Source organism: Syngnathoides biaculeatus, chromosome 1 (genome assembly GCF_019802595.1).
Source record: "Syngnathoides biaculeatus isolate LvHL_M chromosome 1, ASM1980259v1, whole genome shotgun sequence".
Lineage (NCBI taxonomy): Eukaryota > Metazoa > Chordata > Actinopteri > Syngnathiformes > Syngnathidae > Syngnathoides > Syngnathoides biaculeatus.
The window spans coordinates 14131105-14151693 of record NC_084640.1 but is presented as its reverse complement, the minus strand read 5'-3'; the positions used below and the strand labels follow the sequence as shown (position 1 = coordinate 14151693).

Sequence of the window (20589 nt, the reverse complement as noted above, 5' to 3'; positions counted from 1 at the left end):
TCTCTTCCCGACACCAGAAGGAGGAGGAGGACGAAGACGACGAGGAGGAGGAGGACAATCTGCACCCGCCGTGTCTTTTTTTTTTTTTTTGCCAAAAATCTTCACCGCAGGGGAAAAAAAAAAAAAAAAAAAAAAAAAAAATCAGACGAGAACTGAACGTCGAACGTGGAACAACCAAGAACCGCAGAATTGCTTTTCATCTACTTGCAAATGTTTTTAAAATTTGCTGAAAATCACTCTTACATCATGAACAAGTATGAAATTGGTGCATTGTGGGAAAAAAAAAACTTGTTTTCTTCTCATTTTGCTCATAAAATGTTGTGTTTTTCTCCCCGGTTAAAGAAAATAGTCCGCTCTCTGTTTTGGTCGGCTCCGGTTTATGCTGTCACAGAATTTCATATCCTGTCGGGTCTTGGGGGAAAAAAAAAAAAAAAAAAAAAAAGAGTCAAAATGCTATTAATGGCTGCCAAGATGCGGCGTTAAAAAGGTACGCATCCGGAACACAAATCCTGCTCGGTACAAATACACATCATAAAACCGGAGCGTCACTTCACATTGTGTTCTACACAAATCACTGCTATTCTCCATAAAATAATATATAAAACAAATTTTTTTTCGGGAGGATTCAAATGGACATAAGGCATTTGATTTCACTACAATGAGGAAAAAAATATTTTTTATGAATCGATCAAGGTGGTCTCAGCTGGTAAAGCGTGGGCCTCACAGTTCTGAGGACCCGGGTTCGATCCCGGCCCCGCCTGCGCGGAGTTCGCGTGTTCTCCCCCCGTGCCTGCGTGGGTTTTCTCCGGGTGGGCACTCGGGTTTCCTCCCACATCCCAAAAAAATCCAACATTAACTGGACACTAAATTGCCCCTAGGCGTGATTGTGAGTTTGTCTCGATGTGCCCGCTAGCAGCTGGGATAGGTTCCATCACTCCCCGCGACCCTTCTGAGGATAAGCGGCAAAGAAAAAGGATGGATGGACGGATGGATCGATCAAATTACAAGCTGGATGGCAGAAGGAAATTCCTGTTCGTCAAGGCACTGCTTGAGTGCGATTGTTGATGTCGACGAGCTCCACCAGGAAATACACTGCTCCTCTGACATCATAAATGATATAATAAGCGCGCGCGTTTATCTGCGGCATAAAAGAGCAGTCAAAGTGCTTTTGGGCCCGTAACACGGACAAAAGCGGCTTGTGTCGGCCGATTGAGCTCGCTAATAGGTGGCGAGCGTTTTGCCATAGTCGGATCGTAATATCTTGGTGGGCAGCGGGTTTCATTTGTTGTACCTTGAAAGTAAAGTTGTCAATCCGTCGCCATGTCTCGCGAGGAAGACCGAAAGCCCCCGCCCACCAAAAAAATCCTTCGTTCACCCCTCTGGACGTGCTCCCCCGGAGTAACCCTCCCACATGCTTATTACATGTTTATTACAATACACACTAACTCTCTTTAAAACCACTGCTGAGCTTGCTAATAGGTGGCAAGCGTTAGGTCATAGTCGGATTGTAATATATATTTTTTTTTGTCATTTGTTGTGCCTTGAAAGTAAAGCTGTCATCCTGTTGCCGTGTCTTGCGAGGAAGACAGAAAGCCCCCCCCTCTGGACTTGCTCCCCCGGAGTAGCCCTCCCACATGCTTATTACATGTTTATTACAACACACACTATATCTGTATATGCTATATATATATATATATATATATACACACACACACATACACACACACACTTTTAACGCTCTCTCTGTATCGTACACTTTCAACTACTGCAGCGGGGTTCGGAACGTATCCCACTACCACTACTAACTACTCCGAGTAGCAGAGCGGACTGCGGTCGTTTGAACAGTTCTTACGCACGCTGGTCTCACCCTGCTGAGAGCCAAGAGGAAGTCCATGCCGCCGGAGCGCTTGACGCAGTGCCGGAGCTTCCAGTAGACCAAATGCTCCCAGGCGAAGACCAGCAGGCTGAGGCCCATGGCCACCAGCAGCATGTAGAAGACGCCCGCCATGTTGTCGATGTCCAGCTTGCTGCTCATCACCTGCAGGGGGAGTCGACGTTCACGACTTTAAACTTAAACACGCACACAAAAAAAAAAAAAAAAAGAGACGACGAATAAATCGACGCCGTACCTCGATCTTGTCGTTGTGGCAGATTCCCGACAGCCAAAGACGCTCCAACATGTCGATCTCATCTGCGAGAATGAAACATGAACACACGCACGTAGAAAAAAAAAAAAAAGAGAGAGAGAGAGAGAGAGAGAACGTGAGTCCGGTCAAAGGACGTTTCTCGAGAGTTCCGACACGAATGGATCGCCGGGCTAATGAGCGCCCTGGCGGTGCCATGTTGATACGGTCACTGTGAATGGGAAAAAACGTACAAAAAAAAAACCACTTCCCTCTTCATATTTTCCATTTTCCTAGAGCAGAGATTCAAATGACATGACGACAATTTACTCGAAAGATGAATTGAATTGATTGAATTACTATTTTCAAATCCAACCGTTAGCATTCTTTGAACTTCTCGTTCATGTTTTGCCGAAAAAAAAAACTCACTGTACTCTTTCTTTCGTGCCACCAGATGGTGCCAAACTCCTGTTAAAATCGTAAATCGGTACCGTTGACGTGGACAAGCGGAGGTGCGCTAACATCCGGAACCAAAACACAAAGTGTCCTACCGAGAAGAGTCCAGTTCTCCCCGTTCAACTTTTAATATCTACCGTAATTTCCGGCCTACAAAGCCGCAAATTTTTTTTCCCCACAGGCTTTCAACACGGCGATGCGGCTAATTTGTGCATTTTTTTTCCCCTCACGGCCGCAAGGGGGCACTCGAGCGGAAAAGAACGAGACCGGTGGAATGCATGTGCCGAGGGAGTGGCTTTTACCGGCCTTGTTGTCCCAGCGCAAGCGTTAGCGCTCTGCTAGCGTGTTGCTGCTGTGTTACTGGAGCATCTCAGTGATGAGTTTTGATTTCACCAGCCTTGTTAGCGTGGCGCTGGCATTAGCACTAGCGTGAGCGCTGCGCTAGCGTTAAACTCTTTCTATATACTCGTGGCTTTTCCACAGCTGCGGCGTATGTGTGTACCAAATGGTATTTCCTTTACAAATGTACTGGGTGAGCCTTGTAACCAGGTGCGCTCCGTAAATTGTCCGTCATTGGTGTTTTCACGCGCGAAGGGATGTTCTGTACCGTCTCCCACCAGCTGCAGAAGCGCCAGGTCCAGCGGTCGCTTCCATCGGGAGTTCTTGTGCAGGGCGATGCCGTAGCCGGTGGTGGCAAAGACTTTCCCGGAGCCGATGGTCATCACCTTGTTGGAGGGAGGGGGGGAAAAAAAAAATCATCAAAATGTTTGGGGGGTGTTCGGGGGAATTTTAGTCACGTGGTTTGGACCAGTCACCTTGCAGCCTTCGTCCTTCCGGGCCATGTAGTTGAGCACGGCGGCGTCGTAGATGAACGCGTCCAATTTACTGCAGCGGGGTGGGGTGGGGTGGGGTGGGGGGAGCAAAAGGAAACACAAAAACAAACAAACGCGGTCGTGAATAAAGCTAACAAAAAAACCCGCCCACAACGTGCATCGAAATGAAATGCGTGGAAAAAGGCTGTCGACGTGACGCACTGCAGTTTTTCCTTCGCTCTCCTTCCATTTTCCCAGGGACACGAACGCGCGAGCGCATCCCGTCTCGTTCGGCGAGCACGACAAAAATCGCCCAAAAACGGATCAAAGCCTCGGCTCGGACGCGCGGCGGTGCCGGCGATGACGAGCGTGTGAAGACGCGATGAAGAGCCGCACGAGTGCGAGCGCATCTGCGTCCCATTCAAGCGTCCTTCCTGTTCACGCTCGCCGGCTGCCGGCCGAGTGCCCGCCACTCACCCCGTCTTCAGGTTGTCGATGGCCTCCTCGACGCCCTTCTGGTTGTTGCGGATCATGTACTGGTGCATGTTGGGATAGTTGGAGCGGATGTTCTCTTCCGTGCTGCCGTTGGGCACCGTCCCAAAGCGCAGGGGCGGGTACTGCTCGGTGGGCTGCTGGAACTGCGCCGACGGCGTGTCAGGAAACAGAAAATCGAACTCGTGTTAAAGGGCCACTGTCGTGAAGTGCCTCATTTTTAGTACGTTATTCATGGGGGAAAAAAATGGCAGCCGGAATTTTCCCCACCACAAAACATGATTTTGACGTATATTTTGTATTTCCCGCCACGAAAATCCTCTCGAGGGATTTGTTTCCGAGAAGAAGCAGGACGCGACGTTTCTATTAGTTTTACCTGCAGGGAAAGCTAGCTTGTCGTTCGTTCGCGCTAGCCAAAACGCCGGCTCGTTGCAATTCGAACAGTCGGGAGGACGGATTTACCCCTCGTGAGTTTCCGAGAGACCCGGTTCGTCGTGGAAAATGGATCGCACGGGTGCAAAGGACGAGAGCTCCGTGGGTTCCAAACAACGGGTAGCTGTGTATATAGCTACTAAAAAAAATACGAGTTTGGGGACGGACGGACAACGTAATTCGTAACAAAAGATCCGCGTACGTGGCGGGGGGTGCTAAATGTGTCGATATGCGCGTCAGACGGCCACAATGGCTCATCTCCGCCGCGGAAGTGGATCGGACAGGGGAGGCGGTTTGGCCGTGATCCGCCTATCATCTAAACAATACGGTAATATTGCCCCGGTCACCTCACTCGGTGTAGAGATGTTCACTTCTTCTGTGTCAGAAGGGGCGCGTTCGCCTCCCACAGTCAATGGCGGATGTCTGGGCGTGACGTCACGGGCAGGAGATGCAGCCAATATGGCGACCACTTGGATGTCGTCGAATGACATTTCCGCGACGGATGACGCGCTCTCCCCTCATATTTATTTTGTGAACAATGTCAATGTACAATATCTATTTTAAAATGTTTCCAGGGACGAAACTTGACCTTTAATGTTTATTTAGTCCACAGTTTGGAATCAGACCGTCATTTACGCTCTTTGGACCGTAAAATACTTCTGACGTCGTGAAAAGGCCTGAAAAAAGCAAACGGAAAGGTTCTACCTTCTTGTCGGAGAGTCCCGACACGGTGTCGATGTACTCCTCCTGGATCATGAAGGCGGCCAGGTTGGCGGTGTACGACGCCAAGAAGATGACGGCGAAGAAGGCCCACACCAGAACCTGCGGACGAAGACCGCCCATAAACCAGATGGCAAACGGCGACTAGTAGAAGATTTCCCTGACGAGGGAGAAGGTGAGGATGCACAGCAGGTAACCGATCACGCTGACGTAGAACCACGCCACCGAGAGCAACATCACGTCGAGCGCGCTCATCGCGACGCGGTCGCGCGAAGCGGCGCGCCGGCTCTCCAGAGATGTGACATCACGACGTAACGCAGCCGACATAGAGCGATGTCACGTAGATGAATCAGCCGACCGAATGAGCTCATCGCTGACTCCAAAACGACTTCAAATGGGCTCCTCGGAAGCGCATTTTACAAGTTGGCCGGAAAACAAAACAGTTTCTCCGTCGAGCGAGCGGCCGACGAGCTCTCCGCCCGATCGCTGGAAAGCTCTCGAGCGCCTGGTCCCGCTGGGCCTCGTCGGCGCTCGCCGTCTAACAGTCGGAAACTGGAGGACCACTCGAGATGGCGCCGTTTCGCGTTTTTGAGGAAAAACAAAAAAACTGACCATGATCTTGCTGGTGGTTCCTCGGGGGTTCTCCACAGGCACCGAGTTGTTGAAGACCAGCGCCCACAGGAGCCAAACCGACTTGCCGATCGTGAACTTGGAGCCGCCCGACTCTGAGACAAACAGCCCACAGCGCAGCGCCGTCACGATGGGGATGACGGCCGCCGCGTTTTGAAAATACAATAAACATACATCAAATGTGTGCAGGCGTCGTTCACAATGAAGTGTCATTTTACATTTTGATTTCAATTACTAAAAATTACATTATTTAAAGAATAACTACAAAAAAGCATCAATTAGTTACAATTAAATAAATAACTGGGTAACGATAATCTAATTAATTCATATCAATGTAAAAAGGATCAATGTAGGCCCGTGTGAGATTTTTTTTTTTTTTGTTCACCAAAAATCAATTCATCAATTATGGATGTAGCCTACATATAAATGAAAAAATATATCTATAATAATGAAAAATATGTTTAGCAACAAAGGGCTAAATGAACAAATTTGGTTCATTTCATATTTTTTCCCCAAATACGATTTATATATATATATATATATATATATATTTTTTTTTTAATATGCTGGTTTTTTTTTTTTAGGTTATTGAGGAATCTAAAATTATGACGACGCAATTTTAACGTCTTTTTCTGGTTTCTTGAAAAAAATGAAATGCTTTGGGAGATGTGAGGACTCCACCCACTTACCCGCTGCACCCCCCCCTCCCCGGATTCCAACACAAATTGTCGTTTTTAAATTATATTTAAATTGCTAATAATTACATGATTTAAGTATAACTACAAAACTGTATCAATTATAATGAATTCAATTACAGTTACAATTAAATAAATAACTGGGTAATGATAATCACATTAATTCCTATAAATGTAAAAAAAGATCAATGTAGGCCCCGCGTGAGTTTTTTTTTTTTTTGTTCACACAAAAATAATCAATTAATCAATTACGGATGTAGCCTACATGTAAATATATATTTAAAAAAAAACCCTATAATAATGAAAACTATGTTTGGCAACAAAGGGCTAAATGAACAAATTTGGTTCATTTTTCTGATATGCTGGTTTTTTTTTTTTCGGTGATTGAGCAATCTAAAATGATGACGTCTTTTTCTGGTTTCTTGAAGAAAAATAAAATGCTTTGGGAAATGTGAGGACTCCACCCACTTACCCGCTGCACTTCCCCCCGCCTCCCCCGCCCCGGAGTCCAACATGGAGGAACATGAAACCCGCTATCGATCACAAGTAACGTCGCAGCTTGAGCAAGGAACGTGGACAATCCGTCACCTCAGCGAAAACAACGTCACCCGCGCATGAAATCGCGACATTTTTGCGTCTTACTTTTGGCGCTCTGCAAGCTGCGGTTGTAACCGACCGGACTGAAGAACTCGAAGATGAAGACGGTGACGGCCACCACCGACAGGCACATGACGAACATCATCACCCACACGGCCGGGCTGTACGGCTCTGCAACGCACACGCACACGTATTTCATCAACAAACCGTCGCCCTGCGATAGGCTCCGGCGCGACCCTTGTGAGGATAAGCGGGTGGATGGATTTTGCAAACCTTGAAACTGAATGGGCGACACGGTGGATCAACTGGTAAAGCGTTGACCCCAACAGATTAGCGCTAGGAAGATTGGAACTAGGTTAAAGTCAGTTGAGGATCTTAATTTAGACAAAAGCGGATCTGTGCCATCATCTTGTCGTATCTTGGTGCCGTTGAACTGCGTTGAAGTGAATTGAGAAGCTTCATTCAGACTACAGTAGTGCCATCTCAGCGCGGAGCAGCTGGTAAAGCGTTGACCTCACAGTTCTGAGGTCCCGGGTTCGATCCCGGGCCCCGCCTGTGTGGAGTTTGCGTGTTCTCCCCGTCCCTGCGTGGCTTTTCTACGGGTTTCTTCCCACATCCCCAAAAACATGCAACATTAATCGGACACTAAATTGCCCCTAGGTGTGATTGTGAGTGCGACTGTTTGTCTCTATGTGATTGGCGGGCAACCAGTTTCGGGTGTACCCCGCCTCCTGACCCTTGTAAGGATAAGCGGCAAAGAAAAAGATGGATGAAAGTGAACGACAAGATGCTCGTGATAGAACCATCCAAGTGCAGAGGGGGGGGGGGGGGGAATCAAAGGCCATTTTATGATCAATTTATACAGAAATAAAGGATTCAAATATTTTTTTCTCATAACTGTACAACGTACTATATACATAATGGACGTGTAAAGATGAAGCGGTGCAGGCGGAGCGTCTTCCGGAAGACGAGGGGTCGAGCGCAGCGCGCCGCAGAGATTCCCTGAAGTCGTCGGGAGCGACTTCGCCGAACGAGGGTCGGATTCGACTCGGCTCTAATCGGATCAAGGGCGGCCCGGTTCTCGCTGCCGCGTCTCAGGCCGCGAGAAGCTCAGCGGGGATGAAGTCATAAAAAAAAAAAAAAAAAAGCTTCTTTGTCGCACTTGATTGACGCCGGCGCATTAATAACAAGTGTCGGAGGAGACGCTTATGCGGCGTTGCCGTGCGGTGCCATCTGGGAGACGACTTGTAAATATTTACCTCGCTTGATTTCATACGGTGTGTTTTTTTTTTTTTGGTTTTTTTTTTTAAGACCCAGCCTTGTAAAATGACTCGTTAGTAGTGAAGGTTGAGCTGCTGTTTACGCCACTGCAGCGAGTATTCGTGGTGATTTCGTTTACGTCATCCGTCCAGCTGCTTATCCTCACAAGTGGAGTCTAATTCCTTGCGGAGGCTGCATAATGGAAGTTTTTTTTTTTTTTTTTTTTTTTTTAATCATGAGATTTTTGAGAAAACGTGACATGTCATGATCTTCTTGTTTTTTTTTCGGGAAACATTCACCTAACATGATGTAAAGCGCCACCACGAAGTGATGATTTATGACGTTTCCTTCGTCATGACATAATTTATTCATAAAGCGTATATCATCGTAACGTTCACATCGCATCGTATCGCGACGTGATTATTTATGAAGAGCAACTAAAAGCAGGAGCTGCTCGGTCCACATAATTTGATTGAAGACGACGCACAATTGAAATAATGATCATAAGTCACATATTGTAGTATTAGAATGGGAAAATGTAAACAACGTCAAACCGGAAACATATCTGCCAGGCGAAATGCCACCTGTGCCACTCTGCGAGTCACCTGCCACCCACATTCAGCGATGTGTCACCCCGCAAACCATCTTAGTCAGCTTTCTTTCCCCCAATGTCGCCCGCGTCAACACAAACGCCACCCGTGCTCCGTCACAGGTCACCCGCGTTGCCCCCTGATGCCACGCCACATCTAATATTTCACGCCGCATTTCCTTACAAACCCCAAAAATGGCACTGGTGCTGCTCCACATTGTATCACACGTCACCCCATTGACAGGATTGATGCCGCCCATGTTTCCCGATGTCGCCCTCCATGCCACCTGTGCCAGCCCACGATCCAAAAGCCATCCATAATGCCCAAAACGTCACCCTACATGCCCTGTGATGCCCTACAAATCAGTAGTTTCACTCCACCCTACAAACCACCTACGTCACCGGTGTCAAACCCACGGCCCGGGGGCCCACATCCGGCCTGCCGCATGATTTTATGTGGCCCGCGAAGGCAAATCATGTGTATTGACTGCCATGATTTTTTTTTCCCAATTTGTACCAAAATTTCAAATTGTTATGTCGTAAACGATAACATTACAGTATTGTGGGTGTGACGGTCTGAGCGCTCCCCCGTGCTGAAAAGTCCCCTCGGGATTCATGCGCATGCGCGTAGAATTTTTGGAATTTTTCTACTTCCGTGCCAGTCTGAAACTTCCCCATTCCTGCTTCTTCCGCGTGTTCATTTTCGCGCCGCGTGCATTTCGCTACGGACGTCTCGCAACGCCGAACGAAAGCGCTGCATGCTAATTAAGCTAATTTCAGCTGGTGAAAAATGATACGACACTTTCTTTCCCGATCCCAAATGCGCCTTAACGACCGAGCCCGAACAATCTTCTGTTGAATCTCGTTCAACGCCGGAACGTGCTTTCCAATTGATAAATAAACGATACGTCCGCATTTGTTTCTGTATTCTTTCGTTCGCCGCGCTCGGCTTTGCGAGACGTCCGTAGCCAAAATGAACACGCGGAAGAAGCGCGGATGGGGAAGTTTCAGACTGGCACGGAACTAGAAAAGGGCGAAAAATTCCAAAAATTCTACGCGCGCGCCCGTTAACCTCGAGGGGACTTTTCAGCACGGGGGAGCGCTCAGACTGTCACGGGAGCATTTTCGCGTTACCAGACAGCAATAGTTGGAAAAACTCGTTTCCTCTGATTTCCGATTCCGAAAGCAGTTTCTAAATTGCGGTCGAAATTTTTTACGCTTTCACAGTCATAACGGAAACCAGCACTCCAATCAGGCCCGCGTCAAAAAATGAATTTGACACCAACTGTGCCAACCCCCCCACCCCATCAAGTCACCCGTACGTGCCAGTTCCGTGTCCGATCAAATCCCGCAAATGTGTAGGACGCAAACGACGACCCCCCCCCCCCAATCCTTTTAATTAACAATCGGGGCGGCCGTAAAAATCGAGTCGATGCGAACGTAAAGACGCCGCGGAGGGCTCCCACGCTTAACGAGCTGACCGATGGCGGCTCGAAGCGGCGCTCGACTCAATTAACCGGTGGGGGGGGGGGGGGTGTCCTCGTTTAACGAGCACGTGCGAGACGCGGGGAAGAACGTCGGCGGAATACCTTTCGCCGCCCGAGTCGCGCGGAGCGCCCGCTTTCCATTTCCCGCGCGTTCCCCTGAAAACGGCGGCGGCGTTTTGCCTCTCGTTTTCCCGTCCGCTGAGTTTATGGAAGTGGTCGGCGCGGGTGGGATTACCACGGCAAATTAAAAAAAAAAAAAAAAAAGAAGAAGAAAGCTCGTTTAGAGCGAAGGCGCGTCGGTGGGACTATTCTTCGCGCTCATCTGCCGTCAAGCGACGCGAGAGTCATCTGCATTCGCCGAGGGTGCACTGCGGCACTCCGGAGGAGGACGTGCCGCCCTCCGCGCGGCTGAAGGTGAAAGCGACGGCGGCTTCCGGGCCGCTTTGCGTTAGTGCGGCGCAGGATGACACGAGTCGGCTTCCTTGAACGCGGCACGGGCGGAGGAGCTCAAAGTCATCCGACGTTTAACGCTGTGATCCACATCATCGACCTTACGTCGCCCGAGTGGTGCCCCCACGCCCGTCTTACCTCTATCGCTCCCAGATGCCACCTGTCCACCATGACGACCCTATAACGGACCTTTCCGATGGCGCTGTTAAGCTCCGCCCCCTTAGCCGTGTCCCACAAGCTTCCAAAACGAACATAACAGGTTCGAACTGGATTCTCTATCGCGTATTCCAGATAATATCGCAGTATATTTTTTGCTAAATGTGTCGGACGTGTACAAGAGAGTTCTACAGAGAGGTTTCAATTATTTCATGCAAGAATATGTACACGGAATTAAGATTTTGGACAGGGCAGGACACAATGTTGCCTATCGACGTAAAAAACTTCACACAGGATAAAAGAGTGGAATCGTACTACGCATGTAAAGCACGGTGAGTACTTTTTACTTGGAAATATCACGAGTAATATCATTGTAGTGTTGAGTAGTCAGCGGGTGTATTCATTTGCCTTGGCTCGTAATCGAACCCTAACCCCGCCTCTTGCCCGTTGACAGCCGGGATTGAGGATAAGCGGCAAGGAAAACGGACAAAAACAAGCTGGCGTCCCCCGGCGTACATCTGACAATTCACCTGCGCCGGCCTTGAAAATCGTCACCCGGACTCACCGAGAAAGGCGGAGGGCGAGACGGTGCCGTTGCTACGGGAAACCATGACGCTGATGCCCGTCTCCACGAAGGGCACGGAAAACTCCACCACCTCCGACCGCTCCTCGTTGATCGTGAGCGAGCCGATGGCCATGTCGGCCCTGTTGGAGACCACCTGCGGCGGCGGGAAGTCGAGGTTGGGTGCCGGCCGGCGAACGGGACGCGGGCGCTTAAGTGCGAGGACCGACCTCGCCCACCATCCCGTTCCACTCGCCGTCGATGTTCTTCCCGTGGCGCCCGTTGGTGACCAGGTAGAGGTCGTAGGTGAAGCCCACGATCTTGGCGAGCCTCTTGAGGACGTCGATGCAGAAGCCTTTGCAGCAATGCTTCATGGGAGACACGCCGTCCACCAACAAGCTGCGATCGCAACGCAAAGAAGAGGATTTATATCGTTCTGACCCCCCCCCCCAAACAAAAATCCTAATTATGAAATATTGGGAGAGTTTTTCAGGCCTAAAGTCAAACGTAAATTCCGCAAGATATTGCGGCGTAAGGAACGAGAGAATGATTGCGTTCGGAATCTTTCACTCCTAATCACGATAACTGGATTTTTTTCTAAAGTGGAATGTTTATCACTTTATAGGAGGAAGAGAAGGAAGGAAGGAAGAAGGAAGGAAAGAAGAATGAGGAGGAGGAAGGAAGGAAAAGGATGAGAGGCGAGGGAGGAAGATCGGGAGGGAGAAGGAGGGATGGGAGGGAAGGACATTAGGAAGAGGGGAGGAGGGGGGGGGGGAAGTGAGAAGAAAAGGAAGCAATCACGGGGAAGTGGAAGAAAGGGAAGGAAGGAAGGAAGGCAAAAGAAGGAAGGAAGGAGAAGGAAGGAAGAGGAAGAAAGAGAAGGAAGGAAGGAGGAACTAGGAAGAGGAAGGAAGGAAGGAATACAGGGGAAGGAAGGAAGAGGCGAAGGAAGGAAGCGAAAATGAGATGGAGAGGGAGGGAGGGAGGGAGGAAGGAAGGAATAGTGGGAGGGAGGGGGAAGGAAAGAAAGGGAGCAAGGAGGAAGGAAGGAAGCAAAGAAGGAAAAGGAGAGTGAAGAAGAAGGAAGGAAGAAGAAGGAAGGACAATGAAGAAGGAAGGAAGGAAAGAGGGAGTAAAGAAGGAAAGGAAGGAAGGAAAATGAGATGGAGAGGGAGGAAGAGAAGGAGGGAGGGAGGGAGAGAGGAAGGAAGGAAGGAATAGTGGAGGGGAGGGGGGAAGAAAAGGAAAGGAAGAAGAAAGGGAGCGAGGAAGGAAGGAAGGAAGGAAAGAAGGAAGGACATGAAGAAGGAAGGAAGGAAAGGAGAAAGGAGGGAGAGGAAAGAAGGAAAGAAGAGAAAAAGGAGAGGGAGAGGGAAAAGAAGCACGAGGGAGGAGGGAGGGAAGGGAGGGAGTCGAGAGGAGAGAGATAGGAAGGAGAAGGACAGGAAGACGGGGGGAGGGGAGGGGAGAAGGGAGAGGAAGGAAGGAGGAAGGAGGAAGGACAGGAAGGAAGGAAGGAAGAGGGGGAGGGGAGAGAGGAGGAAAGGAGGGAGGGGGTGGAGTTTGGGGAATGAGGGGAGGGGGTGGAAGAGGTCGGGAAAGAAGAAGAGTGAGAGCGAGAGGGGGGGAGGGAGGGAAAGAAGGAAGAGAAGAAAGAAAGGCAGAAAAGAAGGAAGGAAGAGTGGGGAGGGGGGAGGAAGGAAGGAGGAAGGAAGAAGGAAGAGGGGGAGGGAGGGATGGCAGAGAGAGAAAGAAAAGCAGGAAGAAAAGGAGCGAGGGAAGGAAGGAAGGAAGAGCGGGAGGGAGCGAGGGAGGGGGGAGAGGAAGGAAGGAAGATGAGATGGAGAGGGGGTGAGACAGAGAGGGGGGAGGCAGGGAGGGAAGGAAGGAAGGAAAGAGGGAGAAAGGAAGGAAGGAAGACGGGATGTTTTGAGGAAATTGTGACCGGTATAAATCCTTCAGACGACTGCTCGATGCAGAAGTCCCGTGCAAGGCATCGAACGTTGTGCAAGTGTCGCGCGTCCATCCGGAGGCGTCCCAGTGTCTGTCCCGTCGCCTAGCAACACCACAACCAATCAGCAATGCCCCCGACTCTGACTCGACTTCCACCCCAAAACGAGGACCTTGAAGGCAACCTTAAAAAGAGACCACGCTGGCCAATAAAAAGACCCACAAGACGCCGCTGTTGTGTGTGTGTGTTGGTGTGTGGGGTGTGTGTGTGTGTGTGTGTGTGTGTCGAAGGCCTCTCGCCCAATCAAATTGGCAGAGGACAAACTTCTTATCTGCCCATGGCCAGCCGGGTCGTGCCGCTGCCAGTCGCTAGCTTATCTCACACAGACACGCGCACACAGGTAGCGGTTACGAGGCCACTGATTATTATTAACCACCGACTTTCAATCCACTTTTCTATGGAGATCAAAATAGCAACACTCCAGTTTACATATTCATTATCTTCCATTTGCATTTATATGATGTTTTCAGCGGAGATGGCGAGCGGGGAACACGCGCGATTGCTGAGTCGTGCGTCTGCACGTGCGCTTTTCTGTGCTCATCGGGTTAGTGGGAGCCATTTAAGTTCCGTCCTGAGAAGAGGAGGAAGACAGGGGAGGCAGGATAGTAAAAATCAACGTTTTCGGGTCTAAACAAAAATGTAAAAAAAATAACGACAAAAAGTCTGGAGAGGATAAAAACAAAAACTACCCCTACTTCGTGGATTTCACCTATTTCGGGAAACAAGGCATGACTGGACTGCAAAAATACGGGAGGGAGGAAGAAATGAAGGAAGGGAGGGACGGGCGGGCGGGTCAGGGGAAACGGAAGGAACAAGGGAAAAGGAGGAGAGATGAGGCGGGGGACGGGGAAGGGAGGGAGAAGGAAGGAAGAGGAGGAGAGGGAAGAAGGAAGAAAGATAAAGAGAAGGAAGAAGAAGGGAAGGAGGGAGGAGGGAGGGAGGAAGGAAGATCAGGGAAAGAAGGAGGAAGGAAGGAAGGAAGAAGAGAGGGAAGAGGAAGGATAGGAGGAAAGAAGGAAAGAGGGAGGGACCGGAATGAGGAAGGATTGTGAAAAGGAAGGAAAAGGAGAAGAGAGGGAGGGAGGGGAGGGAGGAGGGGAAGGAAAGGGAGGAGAGGGGAAGCATAGGAAGAAAGAGGAAAAAGAGAGGGAGGCATTAGCAAGGAAGGAAGGAGGAGGGAGGGATAGAAGGAAGGAAGAGAGTGAGGAAGAGGGAAGCGAGGGAAGGAAGACAGGGGAAGAAGGAAGGAAGAAGAGACGGGGAAGAGGAAGGAAGGAAGGAACAGAAGGAAACGAGGAGGGTAGGAAGGAGGGAAGAAGGAAGGAAAAGGAGAGAGAGAGGGAGGGAGGGAGGGAGGGAGGAAGGAAGGAGAGGGACGAAGAAGGAAGGAAGGAACACAAGGGAGGGAGGGTAGGGAGGATGAAAGAGAGTGAAAGAAGGAAGGAAGCAACAAAAGAGGGAGATAGAGGAAGGAAGGCAGGGAGGGAGGGAAGGACTAAAGGAATTGAAGAGGTGAAGAAGAAGGAAGGAAGGAAGGGAAGAAGAGAGGAAGAAGAGAGGGAAGAGGAAAGAAGTAAGGGAAGAAGGAAGAGGAAAGCGGGAGGGAGGAAGGGGGAAAGTAGTGAAGAAGGAAGGAAAAGGAGATAGAGAGGGGGTGAGAACGGGAGGGAGGAGGGGGAGGGAGGAAGGAGAGGGAAGAAGGAAGAAGGAAGGAACAAGAGAGGGAAGAAGGAAGGAAGGGGGGAGGGCGGAAGGACTACAGTAGTAGAAGGAAGAAGGAAGGAGAAGAGAAGAGAGGGGAGGAAGAGGAAGGAGGAGGAAGGAAAGAAGGGGAGGAAAGAGGAGGGAAGGAAGAAGAGGCAAGACGGAAAGGAAGGATCTGAAGAGAGGGTGGAAGGCGGAGGGAGGGAGCGGGCAGCTAGGGACGGGAGAGGAAGGAAGCAAGATGAAGACTAGGAAGGAAGGAAAAAGTCAGAAGGGAAGAACGGAAGAACGGACGGGGGGGAGGGACGGACGGAAAATAGAGGGAAGAACGAAGGCAAGGAGACGAGACCGGGGGGGAGGGAGGGAGGGCAGGGAGGAAGGAGGAAGGAGAGGGCAAATGGAAGGCGAAGGAAGGAAAAAAATGGAGGGAGGGGGGATTGAAAGAGAGGGAAGAAGGAAGGAAAGCACAAGGAAGGAGGGAGGGAGGAAGGAAATGAGTGAAGAAGGGGGGGAAGCGAAGGAAGGAGGAAGGAAGAGAAGGGAAAAAGGAGAGGGAAGAGGAGGAAGTAAGGAAAAAGAGGAGGGAGGGAGGTAGAATAGAGTGCAGAGGAAGAAGAAGGAAGGAAGGAAGGAAGGAGAGGGGAGAAGGAGGAAGGAGGAAGGAAGGAAAAGAGATTGAGAGGGGCGTGAAGGAGAAGGGAAGGAAAGAAGAAGAGAGTGAAGAAGGAAGGAAAAGGAGAGAGAGAGGGGGGAGGGAGGGAGGAGGAGGAAGGATGAGGGAGGGAGAAGGAGGGAAGAGAGGGAGGAGAGGGGAAAGGGAGGGGAGGAAGAAAGGAGGAGGGAAGGAGGAAAGGAGGAAACAAGAGAGGGAGCGGAAGAAGGAAGGAAGGAGGGAAGAAGGAAGGAAGGAGGGAGAGAGGAAGGAAGGAAGGAAGGAAGAAAAGAGGGAAGAAGGAATGGAGGAGGAGGGAGGGAGGGAGGGAGGAAGGAAGAGAACTGAAAGCAAAAGCAAAAACCGCCGCTCCTTCGTGGATTTCACCCATGGCGGGAAACGACTGCACTTTGAAAACGCGGCACGGGCTTCGGACCTGGAGTTGAGGGGCATGCGGCAGGGCACCGAGTCCCGGATGCAGGAGCTGGTCCCGGGGTCGGCGGGCTCCACGATGACGAAGGGGCGCTCCTCCAGGGTGACCACTCGCAGGTGCTGCGCGTCGTCCAGCGGCTTCAGGAAGGAGCCGTAGCGGGACCACGGGTGGTAGCGCAAGCGCAGGTGGCCGTTCTCCCACCAGCCCACCTGCTCAAAGGCGCGGGGCAAAGGCAAAGCGTTTCACACCATCAACGACGAAAGGTTTGTGATTGAATAGCAAAGCAAAGACGATTGAAGACGCTCAGAGTGCAATTCGAAAAGGATGAAACGTTGATAGAGGGGAACATAAAAAGAGGAGGACGAGAAAACGACGGCGGCGGTAAAAATAAACGACCTTTTCGCTCCGCTGTCAAAACAGGCAATTTATTCGGGGTCGGGTTCGCCGGGTCGGCCGTGCCTTTGTGCCGTTCACGTTTGATCGTTGGGAGTTCAGCGAGGGGAAAAAAAAATTCAGAAAAGTACGGCGACTAACTTTTTGGGGATTGTTGGACGGAGAGCCCACCCGGAGAAAACCAACGCAGGCGTGGGGGAGAATGCGCAAACCCAGCACAGGCGGGTCCAAAATCGAACCGGGTCCTCAGAACTATGAGGCCAACGCTCTACCAGCTGAGGCACCGTGAGATGGGACTACTGTAGTGTAAATGAAGCTTCTCAATTCACTTCAACGTAGTTTAATGGCGCCGCAGACCCGCTTTTATCTAAATTAAGATCCTCGACTGACTTTAACATAGTTCCAATCTCGCTAGCGCTAATCTCTGCTAACAGCGCGGCCACCGCTCAGCATCCAATTCTGGAAGCTTTTTTTTTTTTTTTTTTAATTCTATAATACATATTTAATATTGCTATCTTTTTGTCTGAACAGAGCAGCAAATGTTGCGCTGACCTCCTCCCAGCCCCGCCCATTATTGTAGGAGATGACGTCCAGCAAGGGATTGGACAAGTAGCCGTCGTTGTTGAACGAGTAGTCCCGCCCACCTATGGAGATGTTGGTGAAGTACCTGAAAACAAAAACAAACAAAAACGTTGTTAACATCATCGAAACTACAAAGAAATCACATCAACTGCATCAACTTAGTGCGCCCCCTACTGTCACAAATACATCCACGCTCGAATTACCTGTGAAGGTTGTGTATTTTATCCACTCATATTCTTTATCCTCTGTAAAGAACATCTAATATTACTGCTGCACTGAGGAGCTGCAGTGCTGCATCTGTCCTGTACTGCCCCCAAGTGGTCAAGGCCCACACAGCAGAATGAGCTGCAAATGAAGCGTTGAACAGTGTCCATTTTTTGACATTTTTGTTTTCACGATGTCGTATTGATGACCTCATTGGCCCGGTGGTCCCGCTTCCGCAGCGAGTCGGCTTGCCAGTCGACAGCCGTCGCGGTTTCGCGCTAGCCGCGCGACGAAGCGCCGCGCCAGAGAGCGAAGGGGACCCGGCGTCGCGTTCCGCCGTTTTGATTGGGCCGCGCGCTCACTGCGGTGTTGGGATCGATGCGGGCGGGCGGGCGAGATTGATGTTTGGCGCGCGGGCGAGAGGCGAGACGAGACGCGTCGGGGAGAGCGGCGGACGCTGTTGCCGCGCGAGTCGCTAATTTAAAAAAAATGTGACGGAGGAGAGGAAAAAAAAAAAAAAGATGAGCGAGAGACGAACAAACGTTGTAGCTTGTGAGCGTCGCGCGGGCAAAAGACAAAGAGGGCGATTCCCCGTCGCATGCCTTGCTTGCGTCCAAGATGGACGCTGGTTAAAATCTCGGGCATCGGACATTTTTCCTCTTAAAGCTCCCGAGGGGGAAACAAAGAAATCCGAATGAAGTCCGACAAGAACTTCAAAATAAATGTGACCCGAGTAGAGGTTTAGGAGGAAGAGTTGTAGTAATAGCTGTGTAATAACAGCAATAGTAATAGTGGTGATGGTGGTAATAGTTGTACACTAGTGCTGATAGTAGTAATCATATTATTAATCGAAGTTGGAGTCGGACTAGTACTAGTCCTACTAGTATTGGTGGTAGTTGAGGTAATAGTACTGGTGTTGTAGTAGTAACAACACTTTAGTAATAGAAGAAAACATAGTAGTAATAATGACTTCAGACACCACAGGACAGTCATTCACGATCATCCTCACAGACTCCATGATGGACCTTTCCGACGAGCCAATCAGATAGCCGCATTGTCTTAACCCCTGGCTTGACACGCCCCTTTCGCCGTACTGCCCCACAACTAATGCTGGTTGTCAGTAGCAGGCGCTTGGAAAAGTTAATGTTATGAAGGAAATGGTCCTCAGATGCGCTTCTGTGCAATTCTGACGAAAGACATCCTGCTGGGTTACGAGGGGCCCGCTTGATTCATTTTGCAAAGTGTCTACGATGGATTAAGGCCCGCTGAAGAGCGCACGTACAAGCAAATGTGGACAATTTGCCTGTTTGTATCACATCGGACTTTTAACACAGCGCACTGGGTTCCATTACGAGCGTCCCGCTCCGTCCAAAATCTTAATTCCGTCTACGTATCCTTCCGTGAAATAGTTGAACCCTCTCTGTAGAACTCTCCTGGACGAGTCTGACGCAATTGGCAAAAAAAAAAAAAAAAAACATACCGCAATGTTATCTGGAATACGCGACGGAGAATCGACTTCCAACCCGTTCTGTTCAGTCCCCATTTTGGCAACTTGTGGGCCACGGCTAAGGTGGCGGCGCTGAAGGCCGCCATCGGCGCTCGGGCCGCGGTTTGCCCATCCGGTGAGCACGTGAAGGCGCCGATTGGCCGCCAGAGCCGTCCAATTAACGAGCGGATCGAGGCTAACCGTGGACAGCTGAGCGCGGTGGTTAAACAGTTTGGTTTTATTTTTTTACACCTCGCCTCAGTGGGCCCTGCTTAAAAAAAAAAAAAAAATCGGCGGTCTGAACGCGATCGACCAATCGCGGGGTGTAAAAAAAAAAAAAAATCCGCAATGTCAAAATCATCTCCTTCACTTAGCGAACAGAAGATTGATCTCGACGTCATCTCACTGAGGAGGCTAAATGGCGTCCCTCAGGGCTCATTAGCAATGTCTGCTCATCTTCCTGGCATCTGTTGTAATTCTCCGTTTCGCCGTTCCCGTTCGTCTCCCCCGTTTCCGCCGTCAAAACTTCACCTTGGCGGCGTCTCTCGCGAGAGGCGTCGGCCGCACTTCCCCTCCGAGCCTGAAGGAGGCCACGGCCTCTTAACTCCTCAATTACCAATTGTGAATCTTCTCTCTCTCTATTGGTCCTTTGCGCCATATTTTTAATTCTACCGCAACAATCAAACGAAAACGGTTCACGTTTCTGTTCCGGTGTGAGAATATGGGACGGATTTGATAGGCGTTCACAACCCCCGCAACCGCCCCCCACGCCTATCAATTCTCGAGACTTCTATAAACCTCCATTGAAGACATTCAGAGATCTTTATAGACTTTCTGGATAATCAGTGCGACTTATTATTGACGCAAACGTCACGTCAGGTCCCAGATTCCCCCCCTTGAACAATGATGACAATCAACAATTCACGCGCCGAGCTTCCGAAATCCGCGAAAAATGAATGTGCCATTTTCCACAATTAACTCGACGCCGGGCCATTATTGCCGAGTCGACGTGACGGCGACGGCTCGAGCGGCGCCCGCCGTCCTCTCCGCAATCTCCGCTTTTGTTGACTAAACGCTTTGCCGGCGTTCAATAAAACTCATCTCGCCGCCATCCACTCGTCTTTCTCTCGCTCGCTTTCGGCTTCCCGGCGGCAACGCTTTGTCCTCGGCCCGATTCGCGGCGGCGGCGGCGGCCCACTTTTCTGGCGCCGTCTCCCTTTCACGCGGTCGAGAGCGTTTGAACGGTCAGCCGCGCGATCGCGGTCGTCGTCGGGTTCATTCATAATGCTGACGGCATAAAAACCAAAAAAAAAAAAAAAAAAACACGCCAACGAGGACAAACAAGTGCATCAAAGTAAATTTGTGCAAAAAAAAAAAAAAAAAAAAAAATCTGCAGATACACACGACCCCCAAAAGTCACTCATTAGAACCCCCCCCTGGAAAGTTTTGGAAAAATTAAAAAAAAAGCGTCCTTGACAGCATGAAATCGGGAAATTCAACAGGAAGTCGGACATTTTGCTTTGTCGGGGAATAATAAATAATTGTGTCATTTCTGGAAGTGAAAATCTGCTGCGTGCGCGAGTGCGACGCCCGATTTTCTCCCTCTCGGATCACTTCAGGATGACTTGACTTGATTTTGCCACCTTATCTTATCCTCCTCGTC

General features: G+C 50.1%; 1 protein-coding gene across 3 annotated transcripts in view; it reads right to left on the bottom strand.

Moving 5' to 3' along the window:
• The window catches only part of LOC133500753 (voltage-dependent calcium channel gamma-7 subunit-like), an 84829-nt gene that overhangs the window by 20657 nt on the left and 43583 nt on the right, over window positions 1-20589 (bottom strand). Inside the window, exons 9-20 of one of the 3 annotated variants that reach the window (XM_061819860.1) lie at window positions 17207-17321; window positions 16265-16470; window positions 11692-11860; window positions 11465-11618; window positions 7003-7128; window positions 5648-5760; window positions 5021-5137; window positions 3869-4029; window positions 3395-3464; window positions 3187-3304; window positions 2130-2191; window positions 1868-2038 (exon numbers count right to left, since the gene is read on the bottom strand). In XM_061819860.1, coding sequence (XP_061675844.1) covers window positions 1868-2038; window positions 2130-2191; window positions 3187-3304; window positions 3395-3464; window positions 3869-4029; window positions 5021-5137; window positions 5648-5760; window positions 7003-7128; window positions 11465-11618; window positions 11692-11860; window positions 16265-16470; window positions 17207-17321 — 1582 coding nt within the window. Of the gene's footprint in view, window positions 1-1867; window positions 2039-2129; window positions 2192-3186; window positions 3305-3394; window positions 3465-3868; window positions 4030-4662; window positions 4934-5020; window positions 5138-5647; window positions 5761-7002; window positions 7129-11464; window positions 11619-11691; window positions 11861-16264; window positions 16471-17206; window positions 17322-20589 lie in introns of those variants that run through there. The other 2 variants (XM_061819862.1, XM_061819896.1) reach the window with 2 other exon arrangements.